The sequence below is a fragment of the Spermophilus citellus genome (genome assembly GCF_964194105.1).
Source record: "Spermophilus citellus genome assembly, chromosome: 10".
Lineage (NCBI taxonomy): Eukaryota > Metazoa > Chordata > Mammalia > Rodentia > Sciuridae > Spermophilus > Spermophilus citellus.
In genome coordinates, this window is record NC_138197.1 from 67,854,019 (window position 1) to 67,872,692 (window position 18,674).

Sequence of the window (18,674 nt, forward strand, 5' to 3'; positions counted from 1 at the left end):
AGAGAGAAGAGGGTATTGTCGGGACAGGCCCAAGACCTCCCAATCCTGGCAGCACAGGAGGGAGGGAGGCAGAGTGTGAGGTTCAGGGTCTGAAGCCAAGGGCAACAGAAGTTCCCCTACTTACCCGAGCTCCAGGGAGACCAGGTTCTCCAGGACGGCCAGGGTCACCGTTGGCTCCCTTGGGACCAGCAAGGCCACTGGGCCCTCGCTCTCCAGGGGCTCCCTATACCAGAGGAGATGGAGTAAGTAGGATGTCTTGTAACCAGAGATGCAGGAAGAGCCCAACCCTTCTTTCTCCACTCACCTTGGGACCTGCTAGACCATCCTGACCTGGGAAACCACGGTTGCCAGGAGCACCCTGGAAAGAAGCAGGAAGGAGGCAGTGAGTGAGAACATTCCTAACACAACAGTCCCTGGAGAGAGCCCAGCCAGGCTCCAGGGGGTCCATCCCATCGACCCACCAAGACAATTTCTTTGGAGCAAGATTCTGAAAGGTCAACTTCTTGACCCTGCCCCTGCCTTTTGAGGAAGGAGCTCACTATTTTGTGTCATCCTGGGGTACAGGGCACAAATAGGATAAGGATGACACTCTGGTGGCGAATGGAGTAAAGAGGAGTTTGCTTTCAGTAAAAGTCACGGGACTTGGTAAGAACACAGGGCCAGATCTGAGATGGGGACTTCTCGCCCACTTACTCTTTCTCCGGGGGGACCAATGGGCCCAGCACCACCAGGCTCTCCACGGGCACCTCTTTTGCCTTCTTCACCAGCAGGACCAGGGGCTCCCTGAGGTCCAGCGGGACCCTGAGAACCAACACAAAGAGAAACAGGGTGAGTCTTTACTGATGCTGGGGCAAGTACCAGCCCCCAAGTGGAGGAAGTGGCCCTGGAAATGTTCTAGGGCTGGGGAACCTGAGAAAGAGGGGCCATACAGGAAGGGTAAAGTGGCCCAGGAGAGAGATGGTATAAAATTCAAACTGGGAGCAGAAACTTCTTCAGGGTTCTCTAAGCCCTGTTAACTCCTCCAGGCACATGGGAGAGGGCCTAGATGGAGGATGGGCTCTGGGGGAGGGACACAGGGCTGAGGGGATGCTCCCACCCCAGGACAGTAGCAAGGAAGACAAGAACTTGTGGACATATACTCACAGGTTCTCCCTTGGGACCTTGTTCACCTTTGAAGCCAGCAATACCAGGCTCACCCTAAATGAAAGAGAGAGGCAAGTACTCACGCTGGGTTCTCTCCCACCTGCAGAACCCTGCCAGAGGACACTGCCAGGTCAGGCCTGGAAAGCACAGGAAGGACAGGCTCGGGGTCTGACTCCAGGAATGTAGGTAGGACTTGGTGGTTACTTCAGGTTCTTACCGTCTGACCTTTTGGACCAAGAGGACCAGTTGCACCTTGAGGGCCAGGAGGACCACGGGGTCCAGGGAAGCCAGGAGCACCAGCAATCCCAGGAGCACCCTGTCAACGTGAGCAGAAGAGGCGAGTCAGGGGAAGGCTGAGGAAGAACTGAACCCACCAGAAGCAGCCCCGGGGCAGCACTCACAGCAGATCCTTTGGCTCCAGGAATGCCATCAGTTCCAGGGTTACCCTGAACAAGAAGATAGTGTCATTGTGAAATAAGCAGCAAAGAATGAACCCTAAATGCCTCCCAGCCCACCAGTCCCCTTTCGGGGGTCTGGGACAGGTCCACTTCAGGGGTACATTGTTTCAAGGGAAAGACTAAAGACACAGACGTGTCTGGAGGTCAGAGGGCAGGCATTAGGCTAGAAAAAAGGTCTGGTGACTGGGGTCCTCACCACTCAGAGGGCCCCATGGAGTCAGGATTTACAAGGCTATAGACCCTGGACCCTCCAGGCCAACAAGGAGCTGCACTTACCGAAGCACCAGCAGGCCCAGGGGACCCAGGAGTACCAGGTTCACCTCGAGGGCCTTGAGCACCTTCAGGACCACGGGCACCGGTTGGGCCAGCCTCACCCTGGAAAGAGAGCAGGAGGATGAAGAGAAGAGGGTACCACAGCAGGTCAGGGCCGGCTGTGTGTACCCACCCTTGTGTGTGAGCACACATGTCCATACCTGCTCACATATGGGCTTTGTTGTCATTTTTGTCCCCACCTGACTGAGCTTGATGACTTGATGACCTCCCACCTCCTGTCTCCACATTGTCACAATCACACAAGTGCCTGCTTGGTTACAGCAAAAGGCAGCTTGCTGGGTCTGTCTGCACCCATCAGAGAAGCCTGGGTTAGAGGAGCTGCCTTCTAGCAGCAGAGGATGATGGACAGAGGGTCTGGATGGAGAGGCACTGCTGTCTTCCACCACCTTCTAGTTTTCTATTCCATGAAGGAAAGGAGTCTTAGGGAGGTGAATTTCCAGTTACCTGGACCTCTGCTTCCTTGAGCTTCTTAGCTCAAAGTGTTATTGCCTCCTACCTGGCTGCTGGGGGACCAGTGCAGCCCAGATTCTGGCCCAAGCCTGTTTGAAGTACTAGAAAGGCAGGGCAGAAGCAAGCTGAGACAGGAGACCCAACTCGCCTTTTTCCAGCCCTAACAGCAGCCCAGCCCCCTCCCCTGCAAATAGCCTCTGTTTTTCTTTTCTTTTTCTTTTTTTTTTTTTTTTTTTTCCTGAAAGTTACAACTTGCTGAGATCTGGGCTGTCTGGATGGGGAGTCCCTGGGGAGGGCTGCTGACCTGGAGAGAGGTCAGAACTGCCTCAGGTTTCTTCTCAACATTCTTGCTTCACTTTTGTAATTATTGTTTTCTAAAGGTCAGACCCCCTCACCTTCCGCTGTCCCTCTTCACAATGGGTCTCCTTCACCGGGCTCCTGGGGCCTCAGACACTGTCTGGTTGCCATGGAAACCCCCAGGAGGGGAAAAGCAACCTGATGCCAGTGACACACGGAGGCTCCTTATTCATTCCCAGGGACGTTCACACTGGAATCCCTCCTGGGCTGCTGGGCCTTTCCCTGAACTGGCTGGCCTCCCACTGGCCTCTATTCATCTTTGGAAGAACTCCATTAACATGGCTTAGAAGAGCCCAGCACCCCAAGAGAAGCAGAAACAAGAGGGGCCAGAGGACAGCAAGGAGCAGTCTACTTTGCTGGTGCCCTCTTCCCCTGCCCAATTCCCTCCAGCAGCCCCTGGGTCTGCCTAGCTTTTGGACCCCTCCACCCTTCTCTCCCTACTGTTCTTCTTCCTCCAGGGATTCTGGGGTCCCCCCATCTTTCTCTTCTGTCTGCCTTTCCCCACTCTGAAGCTGTGACAGGACCTCCAGCTTCCATCACCCCATCTTCCTCTCTCTTCCAGTGGGTCACTAGGTAGATACTGGGCCTTCTTCCTTGCTTTGGTGGGGAGCCACAGTGGATGGGGTGGGGGAGACTTCTCAGAAGGGAAGGGGCATTGTCAAGGGGTTCCTTGCACAGGTGACGGGAAAGGGAGTTTCTCAGCCCTCCAGACTCCCAGCAGGGCACATACCTTGGCACCAGGAGCACCAGGGAATCCAGGACCACCAGCAGGACCAACGGGACCCTGGAGAGAAGAAGCAGGAGAGGTGAATGCAAATCCATCTGGGCAGAATCTCTTCAGACCCCAAAGGGAGACACCCCACCTCAGACTCCTTTCCCGCTTTGTACTGATTTTGCTCTGTGTCCATTGTGGCTGAAAGTTCCTGGATAGAAATTATGCCCACTGCCTATGTCCCCTATGAACTCCACAGAGATGCCTTGCTTTGCTTATCTTCAGAAGGCAAAGCAAGTTTCTGAGTATATACCTGGTGAGAAAGCAGTCATTTTTTTAATCTCCTAGCTTAAAAAAGATTGCTGGAAAGTGGCAGAGAAAAGTGGAGCTTCTAAGCTTGATCAAGTTGCTCAAAGAAGATTCCTTCTCCCTCTCCCTCCTTTCCTACAATAGTCAGCTGCTGCTGTGGTACACCAGGACAATGTGCACCCTGCAGTCTTCGTGGGCTACTCAATGGGACTGAACAGGCTCAGCCTCCTACTGAGGACAAAATGGACTTACCGGAGGCCCAGCGGGGCCTGGCTGGCCATCATTGCCCCGGGCACCCTGCAAGTAAGGAGAAAGAGGCAGCCATGTGAGAAGTGTCCGTAGGTTCAGTTGTTCCACTCACAGCCCACCCTCACAGAAAACATGGGAGACAAGTGCAGGGGCATCACAGGGCTGAGCATGAGGAAGGCTAGGTATGAGCTACAGGAAGCCTGTGAGGGATCCCCTCTATGTCATCTGCACCTGTGGGTGTCAGAGGGCAGCTGTGAGCTTATTCTCATGTTAATGAAGCTTAGGTGATTTCCCAAGTAGCCCATCATTTCTTCATCACCGGCTTATAACCCAAATATTCCCAGCTTTAAGTCTGAGTTATCAACAACACACTTGGTGAATTGGGTGAAGGGAAATGAAATAGTCCAGCAGTGCCCTTGACTCAGTCTGTGCTGCCTGTGCACAGAGGAAGCACTTGCAAGGCTTGATTAGGTATGGTTAAGGCATGTTTAGGTCTTGGTTAAGGTCTCCTCTTGGTAAACTCCAGGCTGCTGCTGTGCTCTGGCCCCTCCCCACATTACCTGATCTTAAGAAAAAAGGAGCTCAAAGGATGTCTCCTGGTGGCCCAGGAAGCAGCAGCTCCATGATGGAGACAGAGCTCCTGCCCTTGGAAGACTCAGCTTTGCAGACCAAGGCAAGGCTGCCAGTTCCTTCTCTACAGCACTTGCAATTTGAGGGTTTCCCAGGTAATGAACACCTTCTAGATCCTCTCTGTCAAGGCCCCATAGGGTCCAGGGAACTTGATCCTAACTCCAGGAGCCATCTAACTGGGCAGAGCCAGGCCTGGGACCTGGTCCTTGGCAGGAGCCCCCAGCAGGTCAGGAGGAGACCTTGCCCTAGCTGAGCATTGCCTGCCAGTCTCTGTCCGTCCTCAGAAGCCAAAGGAGAAGGATGCTTTGTGAGGAGCTCTGCTGTAAATAAGATTCAATCTTCCTCCTGACTATGGTCCATTTCTCCTGCCTGAGACTCTGGACTGACAGTCAACAGGAAAACAAGACAAGACTTAACCAAAGAGATATCAGAGGAACACACAGCCTCAGGATTCCTGCAGCTCTTTGGGCTGCCTGGCTGCTTTGGAAAACTGTGTTCCTGGGGAAGCCATGGGGCACTCTTCCTCCAGGGGTCAGCCAGCAGAGCCCAGGGCATTAGCAGAAGGGAGCTGCCTCACTGTCCTGAGAGACCAAAGCTAGGCCAGAACCTGCCAACTTTCCTTGCAGCAGGGCTGAGAAAAAAGGTACCATCTGGCCTAAGGAAGGGAACTCATGAGACAGCATGCTACCTTCTGGAAGTCCAGACTCAGAAAGCCACTGGGATGCCTCAGAGTGGAGGCATAGGCAGTGGGAGGCGGGGCAAGGAAGGGCTCAAAAATAATGGTAGTCAATCTTCTAAGCCAAATCTTAAACACTCACTGCCAGTCTGACTACTGTGGGGACCAGAAACAGCAAGGAGAAGAGAGACGCAAGGCCCACTATACCCAGCAAAGAGGGAGAACAATATCAGGGGATGTCATCTTTATCCCTCATGTTTGAGACACTGTGGCTCAGAATCTTGCTTAGAAGCCCCCAGCCAGAATTCTGCTAGTCTGTTAAGCCTCAGGGTTTCTTGGCAAGCCTGATACCCTCTCATCTTCTTACTCAAAGTGACCCTGGGGCGAGGCACTTGAGTACCTCTGACTGACCAGTGGGGGTCAAGACGGCTTATTATTTCACCCATCTGCAATTGAGGGAAGTTTCTGCCAAATAAATACATCGTATGGGCAGCAGCACCACTGAGTGAAGCCATGTATTTTGGCTAGCCCTGGGAGGAGGGGCCTCTGAGCTTGGGTGGCTGGGGTAGGAACCAACAGAAAGCTTAATCTTTCCTAAACACGGCTTTCATCACATCACTCGCCTGACCAAGCACCTACAAGGCCTCTCTATTGCGAAGGGATCCAAGCTAACCGCCTCCATCTGGCACCTGCGCCCTCCATTGACTGCCAATCCCCTCGCTAGTAATTTCCCACATTAACTAGAGGCCAGCAGAGTCTGAGGCTGCAAAGCACCATTTGTCTTAAGCTATTTAACCTTTCTGTTTCCTCTTGAATAAAATAAAGAGAAGAATAGAACCTACCTCACAGGATGTGGGGGAAAATTAGATGAAGAAAAGCATAAAAGGTATTAAACATAAGAAGGGTCCAGAAGATGGGAGGCCACCGGTATCATATAGCACCACTAGTGGCACTATCAAGTGCACATGCCCATGAGTCAAAGCTGGACTCTTGTTACTCTTTTCTAAGATACCATCATCTGAGCAACCAGGAACAGCAGAGCTAGTTAAGTTTCTCCATAAATTCCAATTGGAATGATTGGGGAGTGGTGGGGGATGCTGAGGGGTTACCTGAATAATCCAGACTGATTAAGAGAGAACCCTGCTCTCACCAACCAACCCTCCTATATTCCTCCCTGTCCTCCCACTGTGCAGGCCCAGCCTGGAGATTTTTTTATGGGCACAATCAGGATGAATTCTTCTGGGATTACAATACTCCCTATACCTTGCCAAGTTGTTTTGAGGGTCAAGTGTAATAAGCATGTAAACCCTAAAGTGTTGGCATATGGTGGCATTTGGCTTTGTTGATTACTTACTGCAGCACCAGCAGGGCCAGTTCGTCCTCTCTCACCAGGCAGGCCGCGGGGACCCTGGAAAACATAGCCCAAGTGGGAGTTAGCTTAATAATGCTCTGTGTGATGACTTCTGCCTGCAACGCCTGCCCACGTCCAGGAGGCTAAGGTGAGGAATTGCTGATGGCACTCCCTTCCTGGCTAGCCCACAACTCCCCAGAGCACCCACAGGGTTTTCTGCCATAAAATAGAACTCAGGAGTGCTCCTATTGCTATCTATAGAGAACCTTGTTATGGGCACTTCTTCTTAGAATAGATGAGCTTCCAAAATGGTGAGAATAAACAGAATTTTAAAAATTGAAATATAATTTGAGTGTGTATTCACAGTGCTATTACAAGGAAATGCTGGTGAAACCTTGAACAAGCCATCTATCTAGTACGTGTTGCTTTTTGCTCATAATCAGATTAAATCTACAAAGCTGGGATACCTACTTTGCACAAAGAGAAAACTGGTGTTTGAAGTAAAGCCATCTGATAGGTATTAGGAAGGCCCTGAGGATATCTGGTGGCCTTCCTGCCAGTGACGTTCATACTCACCATTGGACCTGGAGAACCATTCTCGCCAGGGGAACCACTCTCACCCTGAAAAAAAGACACACAGGGTCAATGTCTGGAGCCTCGGCTTCCAGAAAACTCCCAAGAAAGCCACTGAAAAGCCTGGTCATCTCAGCTAGCACTGACATACTGTAACAACTTCAGTCTTCTGAGGGACAATTCGCAAGCCGGAGAGCCTACCGTTCATCCACCAGGAAGCAAACTTGGGTATTCCCAACCAACACTGTTCTAATGTTCTAGCTCCATAAATTCTGCAACATCTCCTTGGCTGGAAAGAAAGGCTTTGTGTTTTGGCTATCCCTTGCTATGTACTTTCTAGTCCCTTACCTTTACACCCGGAGCACCAGCTTCTCCCTTAGCACCATCCAGGCCTGGGTAACCCTAAAGAATGAAAGAAAGCATTCAATCACACTTACAGGAACTCAGGCAGGAAGAAATGCACATTCTTTTCTCCCAGGCAACCCTGTTCTTGCAACTCCCACATCCATGATACTTACTCTGTGACCTTTGACACCAGGAAGGCCTGGAGTTCCTGGGAAGCCTCGAGCACCCTGCAATCCAAGGAAGAGATGCTCAGCACAGAGTAGAATGGGTGAAGGCTACCCTGGACTGCTAAGAGCCTGCAAAGCCAGCCCATTCCAGCCACCAAAGAGGCGCATGCACCTCAGCATCTGGATGGCTTATTCAACCAGACCCTGAGCCCTCACCCTTACCTCCCCATCTGTGTTCACACAAACAAGATTGTAAGCATAAATGTGTGACACAGGCAGGCACCACCAGTACTTGATTTTAGTTGGAGATAATTGAGTTGCATGTGCTGGATGGTGCAAGAAGGGAGACTCTGGGAAAGATGTTTGAGGCCAGGAGAGGTGGGGCTTTACCTGAGGGCCAGGAAGACCTCTTTCACCAGATTTTCCAGGTTTTCCAGCTTCGCCCTGAATGAAGAGAGAGGACTTCATTTTTCTTGGAAGACATGTTAGCACAGCTGGCCTACCCCAGAGCAGCATCTCTCCCTAGCCTTCCGTGCCTTTGCCCACCAACTTATTCATGTCACCCACTTTCCTCAGATTCCCATTCCTCAGATGCCTCTCATGGTCACAGTTTATTCTTTTGCAAGCTCCTTGGTCCTTGTCAGCCTCCACTTTCTCCTGGCTGGCTCTCTTTCTTCCCCTGGCTGGGCTCTGCTGGCTGGGCTAGTATACCCTAACCTCAAGAGATGTTACTATCTAATGCTATTCATAAAAGCAGCTTGAAAGTACCAACTCTTGTCTCTTCACTTTATTTGCATGCTTTGTAGACATCCTGACTCAGGCTGAGCTTTTTCTAACTCATTTACAATTGAGATAATGTTGGGGCGTTGAATGATTTCTCTCTTTGTTTGTTCTTCTCAACATCTTTCCGCCTTGTGTTTTTCCTCTCCCTTCTCAATTTCCCTTCCTGAGGCTAATGATGTTTTCATTATTTCCTTTCTCATTGGATCCAAACAGTCTCCAGGAAACTTGAAAGCTAAGTCTCAAGTGGGCATGCACAAGGAAGGTAGAATCAGAGTTTTGGACTGACTCTTCTTGTTCCTCAAGATGCTTCCACCCAAGTGCCTCCCTATCACCCCCCAGAACACACCCTGTCGGGGTCTTTTCAAAGGAGGCAAATTCCCATTTGACAACCCGGGTATACTCACATCATCACCAGGTTTCCCAGGGGGGCCAGGAGGACCACGGGGACCCATGGGACCCTACAAACAAAGTAAAGATGGTTAGAGGGGGAGACACCCAATGGTGGACAAAACTCAGGGAGAGTAGTTTTGAAAACCCATTCTCCTATACAGAAGAAAAGATCAGAGTCAAGGTGCAGAACAGATCATTGTCCAGGAAGTGATGGACAATGCAGGCTAGGGCAACCCCCAGAAAGAGGACTGTCATGTCAGAGTTCCTGATGGTCTGGCCACATTTGGTTCTCTTTCAGAGTTCTTCCATAGCCAGGAAGTGACATCTTAATTTTCCCTGGGCCATCTCACTGTGGGAAAGAGCTGGCAGAACCCAAAAGGGGATGGCAGCTAGGGTCCGAGGGGTCTATCATCAGAGGCTCTCCAGGGTACAGTGGGGCCCCTGCTGCTACTCACAGAGACGCCAGGTTCACCGGGTTCACCAGGGTTGCCTTGAAATCCTTGAGGACCCTAAAAAAGAAAGTGAGGATATCAGGCTGACCCCCACAAACTGTGCTAAGATACCAGAGAGTTTGACAGGCACCTACAACACCCCCAAGAGGAAAAAACTCAGTACTTACAGGAGCACCAGCAGGACCTGGAGGTCCTCGAGGTCCCATGGGGCCCTGTATTAGAACAGAAAATCAGAGGTTTACTTATATATACTTCACCAGTGGCCTCCAAGATGCCACCTTCTCCCAGTCAAACGCCTGGACAAAAGAAGATACTCTATGGGCAGGGGCCCTACAGTGGCTGCTCCCTCTTATTTCCCACTCCTCACAAAACCATCCATTTTTATTTATAGGCACCATTTGGATAGAGAAGTTGGCCTTGCTTTCTCCTGGATAGGAGCCATGTTTACTAAAGTCTGAGTTTCATTTAGCATGTGCCAAGTCAGGACTGCAGGGCTGATATTTCCTGCTGGAAGTCTTATGGATGCTGGAGAACAGTGGCTGCTGTCTGCATTCTTCAGTTCTCATTCCAAGAGCAATAGCGACTGGCCTTCTAACACATCAACTATATGTATCTCTCCATCCTCCTTTTTCTTAGTCACTCCAGTGCATCATTAAAACTGGCATCCATCACCATTAAAAAACAAATATGTTGGGCTAACTAAAGGGTCGGTTACATAACTGAAGGAGAAGAGCTGCTCTAAGCAATTATCTACAAAACAGAGATTGTCAGACTCTCTGGCTCTGCTAAGGGCCACCTCCTGCCATTTGGGCTGCAAAGAACTGTTGTCTTTTCTTACCATTGGTCCTTGCATTACTCCCATCTGGGCACCACCAGCCTTCTCATCAAATCCTCCAGCCATCTGGGCAGCAAAGTTCTGCAAATCAACCCAACAACATTAGGAGGTTGAGAAGAAGTAGGCTCTTCCCACTTGCTGGGCAGCTGTATCAAGAGATAAAGAAGTCTACTTGGATAATCTCTGTTAGAGACTAATCTGGCATTAATCAGAATTACCAATGATACCTGAGAAATAGTTTTGGGAATGTTACTAAGTGATAGTGGCAACACTTGATTAAATCCTATTCTTTTTACACTTGAAAAAAATTACAGTGGCAAAAACATTTCACTAGAAGAAGTATTTGGAGAAGCGTCAGTTCCTTGTATTTCATTGTATAGAATTATTTGTATACCCTAAAACATTACATACACTATTTAACATATATTGAGAAATATAGCTAAAACATCACTTTTAAAGGTGGTCTTTGTTCTCTAATGCCCAGCAAAGGACTAAAATCAACAGTCTTGAAATATTTCAGTAAGGGATGTAGTAGGCGTCTGTGAGCCCGTTTAAGTTTGAGAATTTAAAACACAAACATCAAAATGGCAAACCTGCAAAAACTGGGCAATAATATAATTTGTTGATTGGTTTAATTCCAAGCACGACTTTAGCCTACACACCTTTACTCAGTGGGGCTCTTTCATGCGAATGAATAGTTGCTTGGAATGTACTTGGCAAGGACCAAGAATAAATGTCTTCCAAGGACAGTGGTCACTCCTCTTCCAAAAAAATACAAGTGCCCAGTCATCCTTTCCCTAAGCCCCTAAACCCACCTCCAAGAATCAACCACATGGCACAGACATCAGGAAGCCAGGTAACTGAAAACTTTCTTTACAGAAACCCAGTGTGTGTGTGTGGGGGGGTGTCAGCCTGTAGCACCGCAGTCTCATTCCTAATATGTGATTCTATGCAATTATAGGGCTGGGGGCAAAGCCCAAGGACAAGCTATGTACACACTACTGGCAGCCCTGGGAACCATCCAGGTAAGTGCAAGTAGCAATTTAGAAGCCACATTTCTGGAGGCACAGCCTGAGGGAAGGGGAAATAAGGATACTTACTCCACCAAGACCGAGGCCAGAGGGACCGGGAGGGCCAGGAGGACCAGGGGGGCCAGGATTACCAGGGGTTCCAGGCTCTCCATCTCTGCCACGAGGTCCAGGAGCACCCTTGGCAGAAAAAGAAAAAAAGGCATCAATGGAAAGCAGTGTTTCTTCAAGAGCCATCTGATTATAGGCAGCTCTTGAGGACATAGTCAGGCACACATAGGCCTTGAACGACATGGGGAGTCTACAGAGGTCAAGCAGTGTTGTTCTCTACTCACTTTTTCACCTTTGTCACCACGATCACCTCTGGGTCCTTGTTCTCCTGCAGGTCCCTGAAGATAAAGAACATAGATGACCACAAGTTCAGGAACCTGCAGATCAGTAACCCAGATGCAGCTAGGGAGGGATGGGGGAAGAAACTTCTTTCTTTCTTACCTGAGGCCCAGGAGGTCCTCTGGGTCCTACGATCTGTGAAAGACCCACAGACGGATGGCCAGTTAGAGGAGTGTACAGGCAACAACCACTTAGAGCAGCAGATGCTCATGATATGAGAATAATTTGTACTTACATCCTTGATGTCTCCTGGTTCTCCTTTCTGTCCCTGAAACATCAAACATTCACAGGATTAAGCTGAGTAAACCACTAAACCCCATCTAAAACCGTGCCCAGCAGTCCCAGTATTGAGGTGCCCTCTGAAACAGACATCTTCTGATGTCTAAAGAAATAATCAGGACTGGGGATGCAGCTCAGGAGTAGAGCAAAACCCTGGGTTTGATGGCTAGTACCATTAAATAAATAAGTAAGTAGATAATCTCAGACTGGATCAGCCTAGCATGGCTTCTGAAGAAGTACAAAAGGAAATGAAAAAAGCCTTTACCTTTGGTCCTGGTTTTCCTGCAAAGGAAAAAAAAATAGAGGAGATGGTAAGATTCTTCAGATGGATAAGTTCTTGTCACTCAGACACTCTTTTTAGAGGATCAAAGGACATAACCAAGGAAAAAGGCTGCTTCTTGTTACTTCACTGAACCTTTCTATTGGAATGTTAAGGTCACAGTGTCCCTAGGGTTGTTGAGAACCCATGAAGAATAAAGGTGTCTCAGACTTTGCTATTCAAAAAGCAGGCAGCATGCAAAAGAACCAGCAGGGCAAAGAGAAAAGAAAGAGCCCAAGATGGAATCAGCCACCAAGGAAGAAAGTATGAAAAATTCTCTTTCCCCCAAAGGGCCAGAAGCCCTTCTCAATGCTAAACCCTCCCAGAAGAAGAGTTAGGAACTTAGAAAGTCTTACATTAGAGCCGTGTCTCCTTGAAGCAAGCACAAAAAACAGTAGGACACAGAAGTTACCAAAAGCACTGCAGCCAGGGCCATCCCAAATCCCAAGTCAATCCCCCTCCCACACCACAGCAGCAAAATCCTAGGGCAATCAACACTTCACTGGCCTGGACCCCTCAGAAATGATGGGAAGTCTGTACTATACAAGGAGCCTGTGGTAGGGAAGTGTTAAGGAAAGGCAACTTCTCGCTCCCTTTTCAACTGTCCTTTCTGAAAGGAACAGTGAGGGCTACCCAAGAAGCCTAGACATGTACCACCACTCACTCTGCAGTGAGCCAGGACATTTGTTTGAGTGCTAGGGAGGGGTCCCCTGCACATATCATCATCCACCAGCACTGGTTTGAGCAGGGAGTAAATAACTACCCACCAGAGTGCAGGCACATGGGGTTCTACCCTGGATCCATCTTCACTCTTTACCACTGAACTCCAGAACCCAGCCCCTCCTCCTCCTGTTAACTTTTTAATTGGTGGTCAAGTTCAAGGGAGTTAAAAGCAAAGAGGAAATACCACCAATGTTTCATACCTCAAAGTAGAATCCTCCTCCTCTGTCTCCCTACTCACCCACAGAGGTTTCTCCATACAGAGGACCATATGCATGGAGGTCTATAGAGATACAAGGTGTAGGTGACAGAGGAGGAATTAATTAACTCATGGTTTGGCTAGAGTATTTGCTCTCCATTGTGGCTCTAGTAATTTGCAGATATAATTTCAGAGAAGGTACTTTTGTGGAATTACATCTGTATTTCCATATGTGTCAGAAGCATAGTTTTTGGAGATGTTGGGTGAGGAAGGACCCCTCTAGTGTCCCGGATTCACTGGGTTTCAACCTGCAAATGAGAAGTGGCCTTTCCTTTCTGCCCCTTTCTGCTGCTGGGGTCCCATGGATAACAAGCCCTTCTGCTTTGCAGAGGTTACCAACATCCATGGCAGGGGGGGGGGGTATTTGCTGTGCCTGCAAGTAATTTATTTATGTTAAACAATAAATAAATAAATTACGACCACTGGTAGTGGCGAAGTCAGCTGGGCAGATGGGGCAGCATTCTCCGAAGGGGATCTCAGGGCTGAGGCAGTCTTTCACGTCTTCACAGATTATGTCATCGCAGAGGACAGTCCCAGTGTCACAGACACAGATCTGGCAGGGCTCAGGCTTCCATACATCCTTATCATTATACCTCTGCCCATCCTGCAAACAGCTGCCAGCCTCCTCTGCACCAAGTGGGGTGGAGCAAGCAGAGAGCGAAGGGCAGGTGGGGTGGAGAGCCAGAAGAGAAAGAGAAAGAGGTTGCAGTCAACTTGACATCACTCAAATCTGAAGAATGTGGACCACAACTAAGAAAGAATTTATAAATTATTTTTTCGAACATATCATTCATTCTTCCATGTATTCCACAAATATTTAGTATGTGCCTTGTACTCTGCTGTTTATTCACAGTGAAAATTCTGACCCAGCAATTAAGATGGAGGGGTGGGTCAATGTACTATATTCTTTTCATCCATCCAGTATGGGGGAGATCTGGTGATGAGGGTGATTTGGAAGGTGTGCAGGAAGAGGACTCTGAACAGTAAGCCAAGGAATTTAAAAGTAGAGAAGACTGGAAAATGGTGAGAACACAAAGCCAAAGTACAGAGAGGTCTTCTTTTTCACCTTCCTTTAGGAATCGTGGAATTTGCTAAATACAGCTGACAGCTAAAATTCAATGAGAATGTAGAAAATTCGATCCACAAAAATTAGAATCTATGAACAGCCAGGCTCCACAAAATGTGTATATAAGGGAAAATGGTCAGGGAAAGGAGGGGCTATTAGAATTAGAATATTGCCACATTGTTTACACCATGTTAGCATTAGGACCAATTTAGGAAGAAGAACAGGCACATTTGAATAACACACTTGGGGCCAGGGCAGACAAATAAATGACTTGAAAGATAAGCCCGGCTGAAGGGACCCCACCCCACCCCAGTGCTGACCTCTAGAGTGCCCCCCCCCCAGAGGCCCTGTCTCCATCTTCAGACAGCACCTCAATTTGTGGACAGGAGGCTTTAAATGCTCGGCCTGGGCTAAGATTGGCCTGTCCGGTCTTGGCCTCCTCCAAGAATGCAGACGAAGAATAGCACCGGACTGGTCCCTCTCCACCAGTGCCCTGCCGTCTGGAATTCATGCTGCAAATGAAACCTGTGCTGACAAGAGCAGTCCTTAGAGCGCCAAGGGCTGAAGAGCACGGACCACGTGCTAGGGAGCGCCCAGCGCTGTTTTTCTCATCAAAATCCCCAAAGCAAAGGCAACAGCAGTGGATGAATAATAGGATAGAGCCACAAACCCAGTAAGCGTGGAGAGCTACGGACCCGCCCACTGCTCTTGAAGGAGAGAGCAAATCTCAAGATAAATGTTTCTCTTTTCTTTTTCACTAGAAGAAATCCATTTACCCTTTAGGTAAGATAGTCATCGGGATGATGAGGGGATCCCAAAGGAAACATCGAAGCTGTTGGGTCACACCCACCGCTAAAATGAAGGAGATGAGCAAGGTGAAAGAGGAGAGGGGGGTCGGTAATGGTGCCCATTCTAGACTATGGAAGAGCCCACTCCCACCCTAGAGGGCTGGGGAAGGAAAGGGGTGCGATGCCGGGAGAGGCGGGTGCGTTGAAAAAGCGGATCAGATTTCTCCAGGAAGAGCTGCCCGCTGGATGCGCGGGCGCAGGGGCGGGGCCGGGCAGCGTTGGGTGTGAGAGCCACTGGCTGACTCTTTGTGGCTGAGGCTTTGGACGCGGCTCGCCCGCAGACACTGGGAGAGTAAAAAGTGGGATTAAATGACTGCCCCTGAAAGGAGCCAGCACCGTAACTGGATCCCTTAGGTGTGGACGGAGGAGAACAGCGCTACCATAATTGCTGCACGAAAACGGCTGCAGATAGCATCCCAGCGCGCCTGATCCGGTTCCCTTCATTACCCAAGCGCTCTATAAGTGATTCTTTGTGGCAGGCCAATTAAAAAGCTACCTCTTTCGGGGAACTGTTTGCTTTGCCGCCTCTTCGCACAGGGCTGGAGCCCGGGAGGTGGCGGCTGGCTGGCACAAGGGGGGGGGCATTGTGGGAGAGGGGGTCGGGGAGTCCCGGGGAACCCACCGGACCTAGCCTCTCATGAATGGGGCTTTTCTCGAGCGCATACAGAGCCCAATTCACAGGTCTCCGCGAGGAACCAGTTTAAATAAATACGGGCAGGCTTTCAGCCCCATCTGGAAGCCATCGCTGCCAATCTCCTAACTCAAACAGCCTTACAAAGGAGGATTGAGGTCTCTCCCCTGAGCCAGGGGCGCTTTCAGAGGCGAGGGCTGTGAAATGCAGATGTGGGTCAAAGAAGCCGACGCCAAGAAGTTTCTCAAACTCGTGGAAAGATGGGGAGGAGGGGCGTGGCAGATTCGAGGTTTCTGACATTCCTGACGTCCACGCAGGCTGCGCTTTTCCCCCACGTCACATCTTTGGATCTGCGGACCCCAGGCGGCGCCGAGGTCGGGGGTGCGCCCTGAGTAAACGGGACGAGGCAGTATGTAAAATCAGTGGTTCAGATGCTGAATAACTTCCCTTGGGAGAAGGAGCGGCGACTGGAAGGTTTGGACCCAAAGAGTTACGGAATTCACTCTGTGCCTGAAAAGATGCGGCAGTGAACGTTCTGCCGCTTAACCGAGCCCCGATGATCTCAAATGAAAACTTGGGGAATTATTTTAGTCACCCTGTTAAATCTCATTGGGCACTAAAGCGAGGTCAGTCAGGAAGACAGATTTGTTGGATGTGTGCTTGCAAATTTTGTTAAAAAAAAATACAGTCAGTCTGAGCCTGGACGCCGTATTCCCCAAATGATTCGGAGCGGGACTCAGCTTAGTAAACTACAGGGCGATGCAGCCAGCCTTCTGCCCCTGGCTTCCTGCTGCATCGCGGACTCCAGCCCTGCCCCCGCCGGAATCAGTAGTTCTAATGAACGGAAAGTCCGCCAGGGTCCGCCGCCTTCCAAATCATCTCTGGCGACAGCCTGGTGGCAGGCGAGAGCGCACAAAGCCGACAAGGCAGAGAAACTTTGATCTCCCCTCCCCCCAAAAAAAGTTTCACCTGCGATTGATTTACAATCTGTAACATACAAAGACGGGGCTGGAATCCCAGCCATCGGAAACGTGCCCAAACACGTGGAAAAAATCCTCTTTACCTAATACACTTTCCAGGCTTCGTTTGTCCTGAATATAATCCCAGACAGTGGACTTTTTGAAGGGGGCAGTGGAAAGGTGCGGTCCGAACTGCCTTTGGACCAAACTGTAAAACTGCCATCTCTAACTATATTCCGCTGAAACAGTCACAGCAATCAACCAGCCATGTCCCCTTACACACACACACACACACACACACACACACACACACAGCAGCCTGGCTCAGTGAGTTCCAAAAGCTTAGAAAAGTATCTCATTGTAAGTACCTCTGGAAGGAATAGGGGAAGAAGACCTCAGTCTTCTGGGGTGCTATTTTCAGGGCCATTTGAAAAGCTGGTCTGGTTCGAATGTTATCGCCTTTCAGAAGGCCTCTCCTACGGAAAGTTTCTGTAGCCTTCACCAGAAGAGGAAAGGGAGGAACCCGAGATGAGGGCTGCACCTTACTCTGGGTCCAGCCGGGAGGGGAGGGAACTCAAGAAATGCGCCGAGGTCCCCTAGCGCCTCTCCGCAGCCTTTCTTTGTGGCCTCAGATTTCAGCCCACCAGTGTCAGAGTTAGTCCTCTTTGTCTAACTCCTCTTTGAACCCCTTAACCTCCAACCCCTAGAAGGCTACGAAGTCATCCTTTTCGCTTCCTCGATCGATCTCTTTCCTAGTTCTTCTAAATTCGATGGGCCATAATCTGTTTTGCTGAACTCGAAGTGCATTAGAAAGGCGAGCTGAATGCTTGTGGACCTATCAGAACTGATGGAAAAGAGCACGTTTACATCGGTGCACAAACTTCTCGAATCCGACACTTTACAAATTCAATATTCTCGCTCAGTATAGAGACCTGCAATTGCCTCCAGCCGCGATCCGCACTGAGGACGCTGGAACGGAGCCCTTCACTTGCAGAACTCGGCTTAGTGAGTCCCTCATATCCTGCGCCTAAATCTCGAGGCTCAACCACTCTGAGAGCCTTTCTAACACCGACTCATCCGCTCCGGAGCCACAGCAGACTGGGGACGAGGATGAGAAAGGACGCACTGAAGGGAAGCAGGCAGGGACTTGTGGGCTACTTACGGACATCCTGGCCCTGACACCGAAGGACAGCGGCAACGAGCAGCGTCAGCAGTACCAGCGTCTGGGGACCCCCGAGGCGGATCATGGCTCACCGCGGGGCCTGGCGGAGCCGGGCCCGGGCGGAGAGCGGCGAGGCGGCAGGAGCGCGGCGCGGGTCCGGGTCTCTACCGCGCCCTCATGCAGAAGGCCCTTGGTTTAGAAGGAGAAGGCGGGAGACCCGGCAGCCCAGCAGCGCTCTGCGTCTTCTCCCGGCAGCGGCGCCCGTTATATGCACCCGGTCCCTCTCCAGGCTGGCAAATTCACCCAAACCGCGGGCCGCCCCCCCCCCCGGCCCCCTGCGGGGCTGTAACCTGAGACCCCGCCCCCGGAGCCCGCCCGGGCCCAGCCAGAGCCCGCACCTGCCCGAGCCGGATCCCCCTCTGCGCCCGCCAGGCTTCTTGCCCCCCACCTCTGTGTGCCCAGTGGCCTGATCGGGCGGGGCGATGAGATGGTCCCCAGCTCCCCCCCTCCACCTGGGACTGTGACACTGCCCTCTCCATCCACAGGCTGGAAGGGGGGGCCTCTCGGCCCTCCCCTCGGAGGTCTACCGGGGTTGGAGGGGAGGGGGTTGTTTGCAGAGGCACGTGCCACGAGCCCTAGACCAGGACCGAAAGGACAGGGAGGAAAGAGGAAAGCAATAGCAGTAGGGGGAGAGGGGCACCGCGTTGGCGTTTGGAAGTGGTGGCGGAGGGGAGCCTACGAATTGTCCGGGGTCCTAAATCTTGAAGACCGGTTGGTAGAGCCACTTTTGGAGATTGCCC

The 18,674-nt window shown here is 50.6% G+C and overlaps 1 protein-coding gene across 1 annotated transcript in view; it reads right to left on the reverse strand.

Moving 5' to 3' along the window:
- COL2A1 (collagen type II alpha 1 chain) overlaps window positions 1-18,175 on the reverse strand; it is a 30,749-nt gene extending 12,574 nt beyond the window's left edge. The window contains exons 1-25 of the mRNA XM_081309374.1: window positions 17,875-18,175; window positions 13,629-13,835; window positions 12,176-12,192; window positions 11,867-11,899; window positions 11,734-11,766; window positions 11,577-11,630; window positions 11,314-11,421; window positions 10,217-10,294; window positions 9,546-9,590; window positions 9,382-9,435; window positions 8,941-8,994; window positions 8,144-8,197; window positions 7,760-7,813; window positions 7,590-7,643; window positions 7,245-7,289; window positions 6,672-6,725; window positions 4,015-4,059; window positions 3,472-3,525; window positions 1,878-1,976; window positions 1,545-1,589; window positions 1,361-1,459; window positions 1,144-1,197; window positions 694-801; window positions 305-358; window positions 125-223 (exon numbers count right to left, since the gene is read on the reverse strand). Coding sequence (XP_081165500.1) covers window positions 125-223; window positions 305-358; window positions 694-801; window positions 1,144-1,197; window positions 1,361-1,459; window positions 1,545-1,589; window positions 1,878-1,976; window positions 3,472-3,525; window positions 4,015-4,059; window positions 6,672-6,725; window positions 7,245-7,289; window positions 7,590-7,643; window positions 7,760-7,813; window positions 8,144-8,197; window positions 8,941-8,994; window positions 9,382-9,435; window positions 9,546-9,590; window positions 10,217-10,294; window positions 11,314-11,421; window positions 11,577-11,630; window positions 11,734-11,766; window positions 11,867-11,899; window positions 12,176-12,192; window positions 13,629-13,835; window positions 17,875-17,959 — 1,686 coding nt within the window. The 5' untranslated portion in view covers window positions 17,960-18,175. The remainder of the gene's footprint in view (window positions 1-124; window positions 224-304; window positions 359-693; window positions 802-1,143; window positions 1,198-1,360; window positions 1,460-1,544; window positions 1,590-1,877; window positions 1,977-3,471; window positions 3,526-4,014; window positions 4,060-6,671; window positions 6,726-7,244; window positions 7,290-7,589; window positions 7,644-7,759; window positions 7,814-8,143; window positions 8,198-8,940; window positions 8,995-9,381; window positions 9,436-9,545; window positions 9,591-10,216; window positions 10,295-11,313; window positions 11,422-11,576; window positions 11,631-11,733; window positions 11,767-11,866; window positions 11,900-12,175; window positions 12,193-13,628; window positions 13,836-17,874) is intronic.
- Window positions 18,176-18,674: the final 499 nt, after the last annotated feature.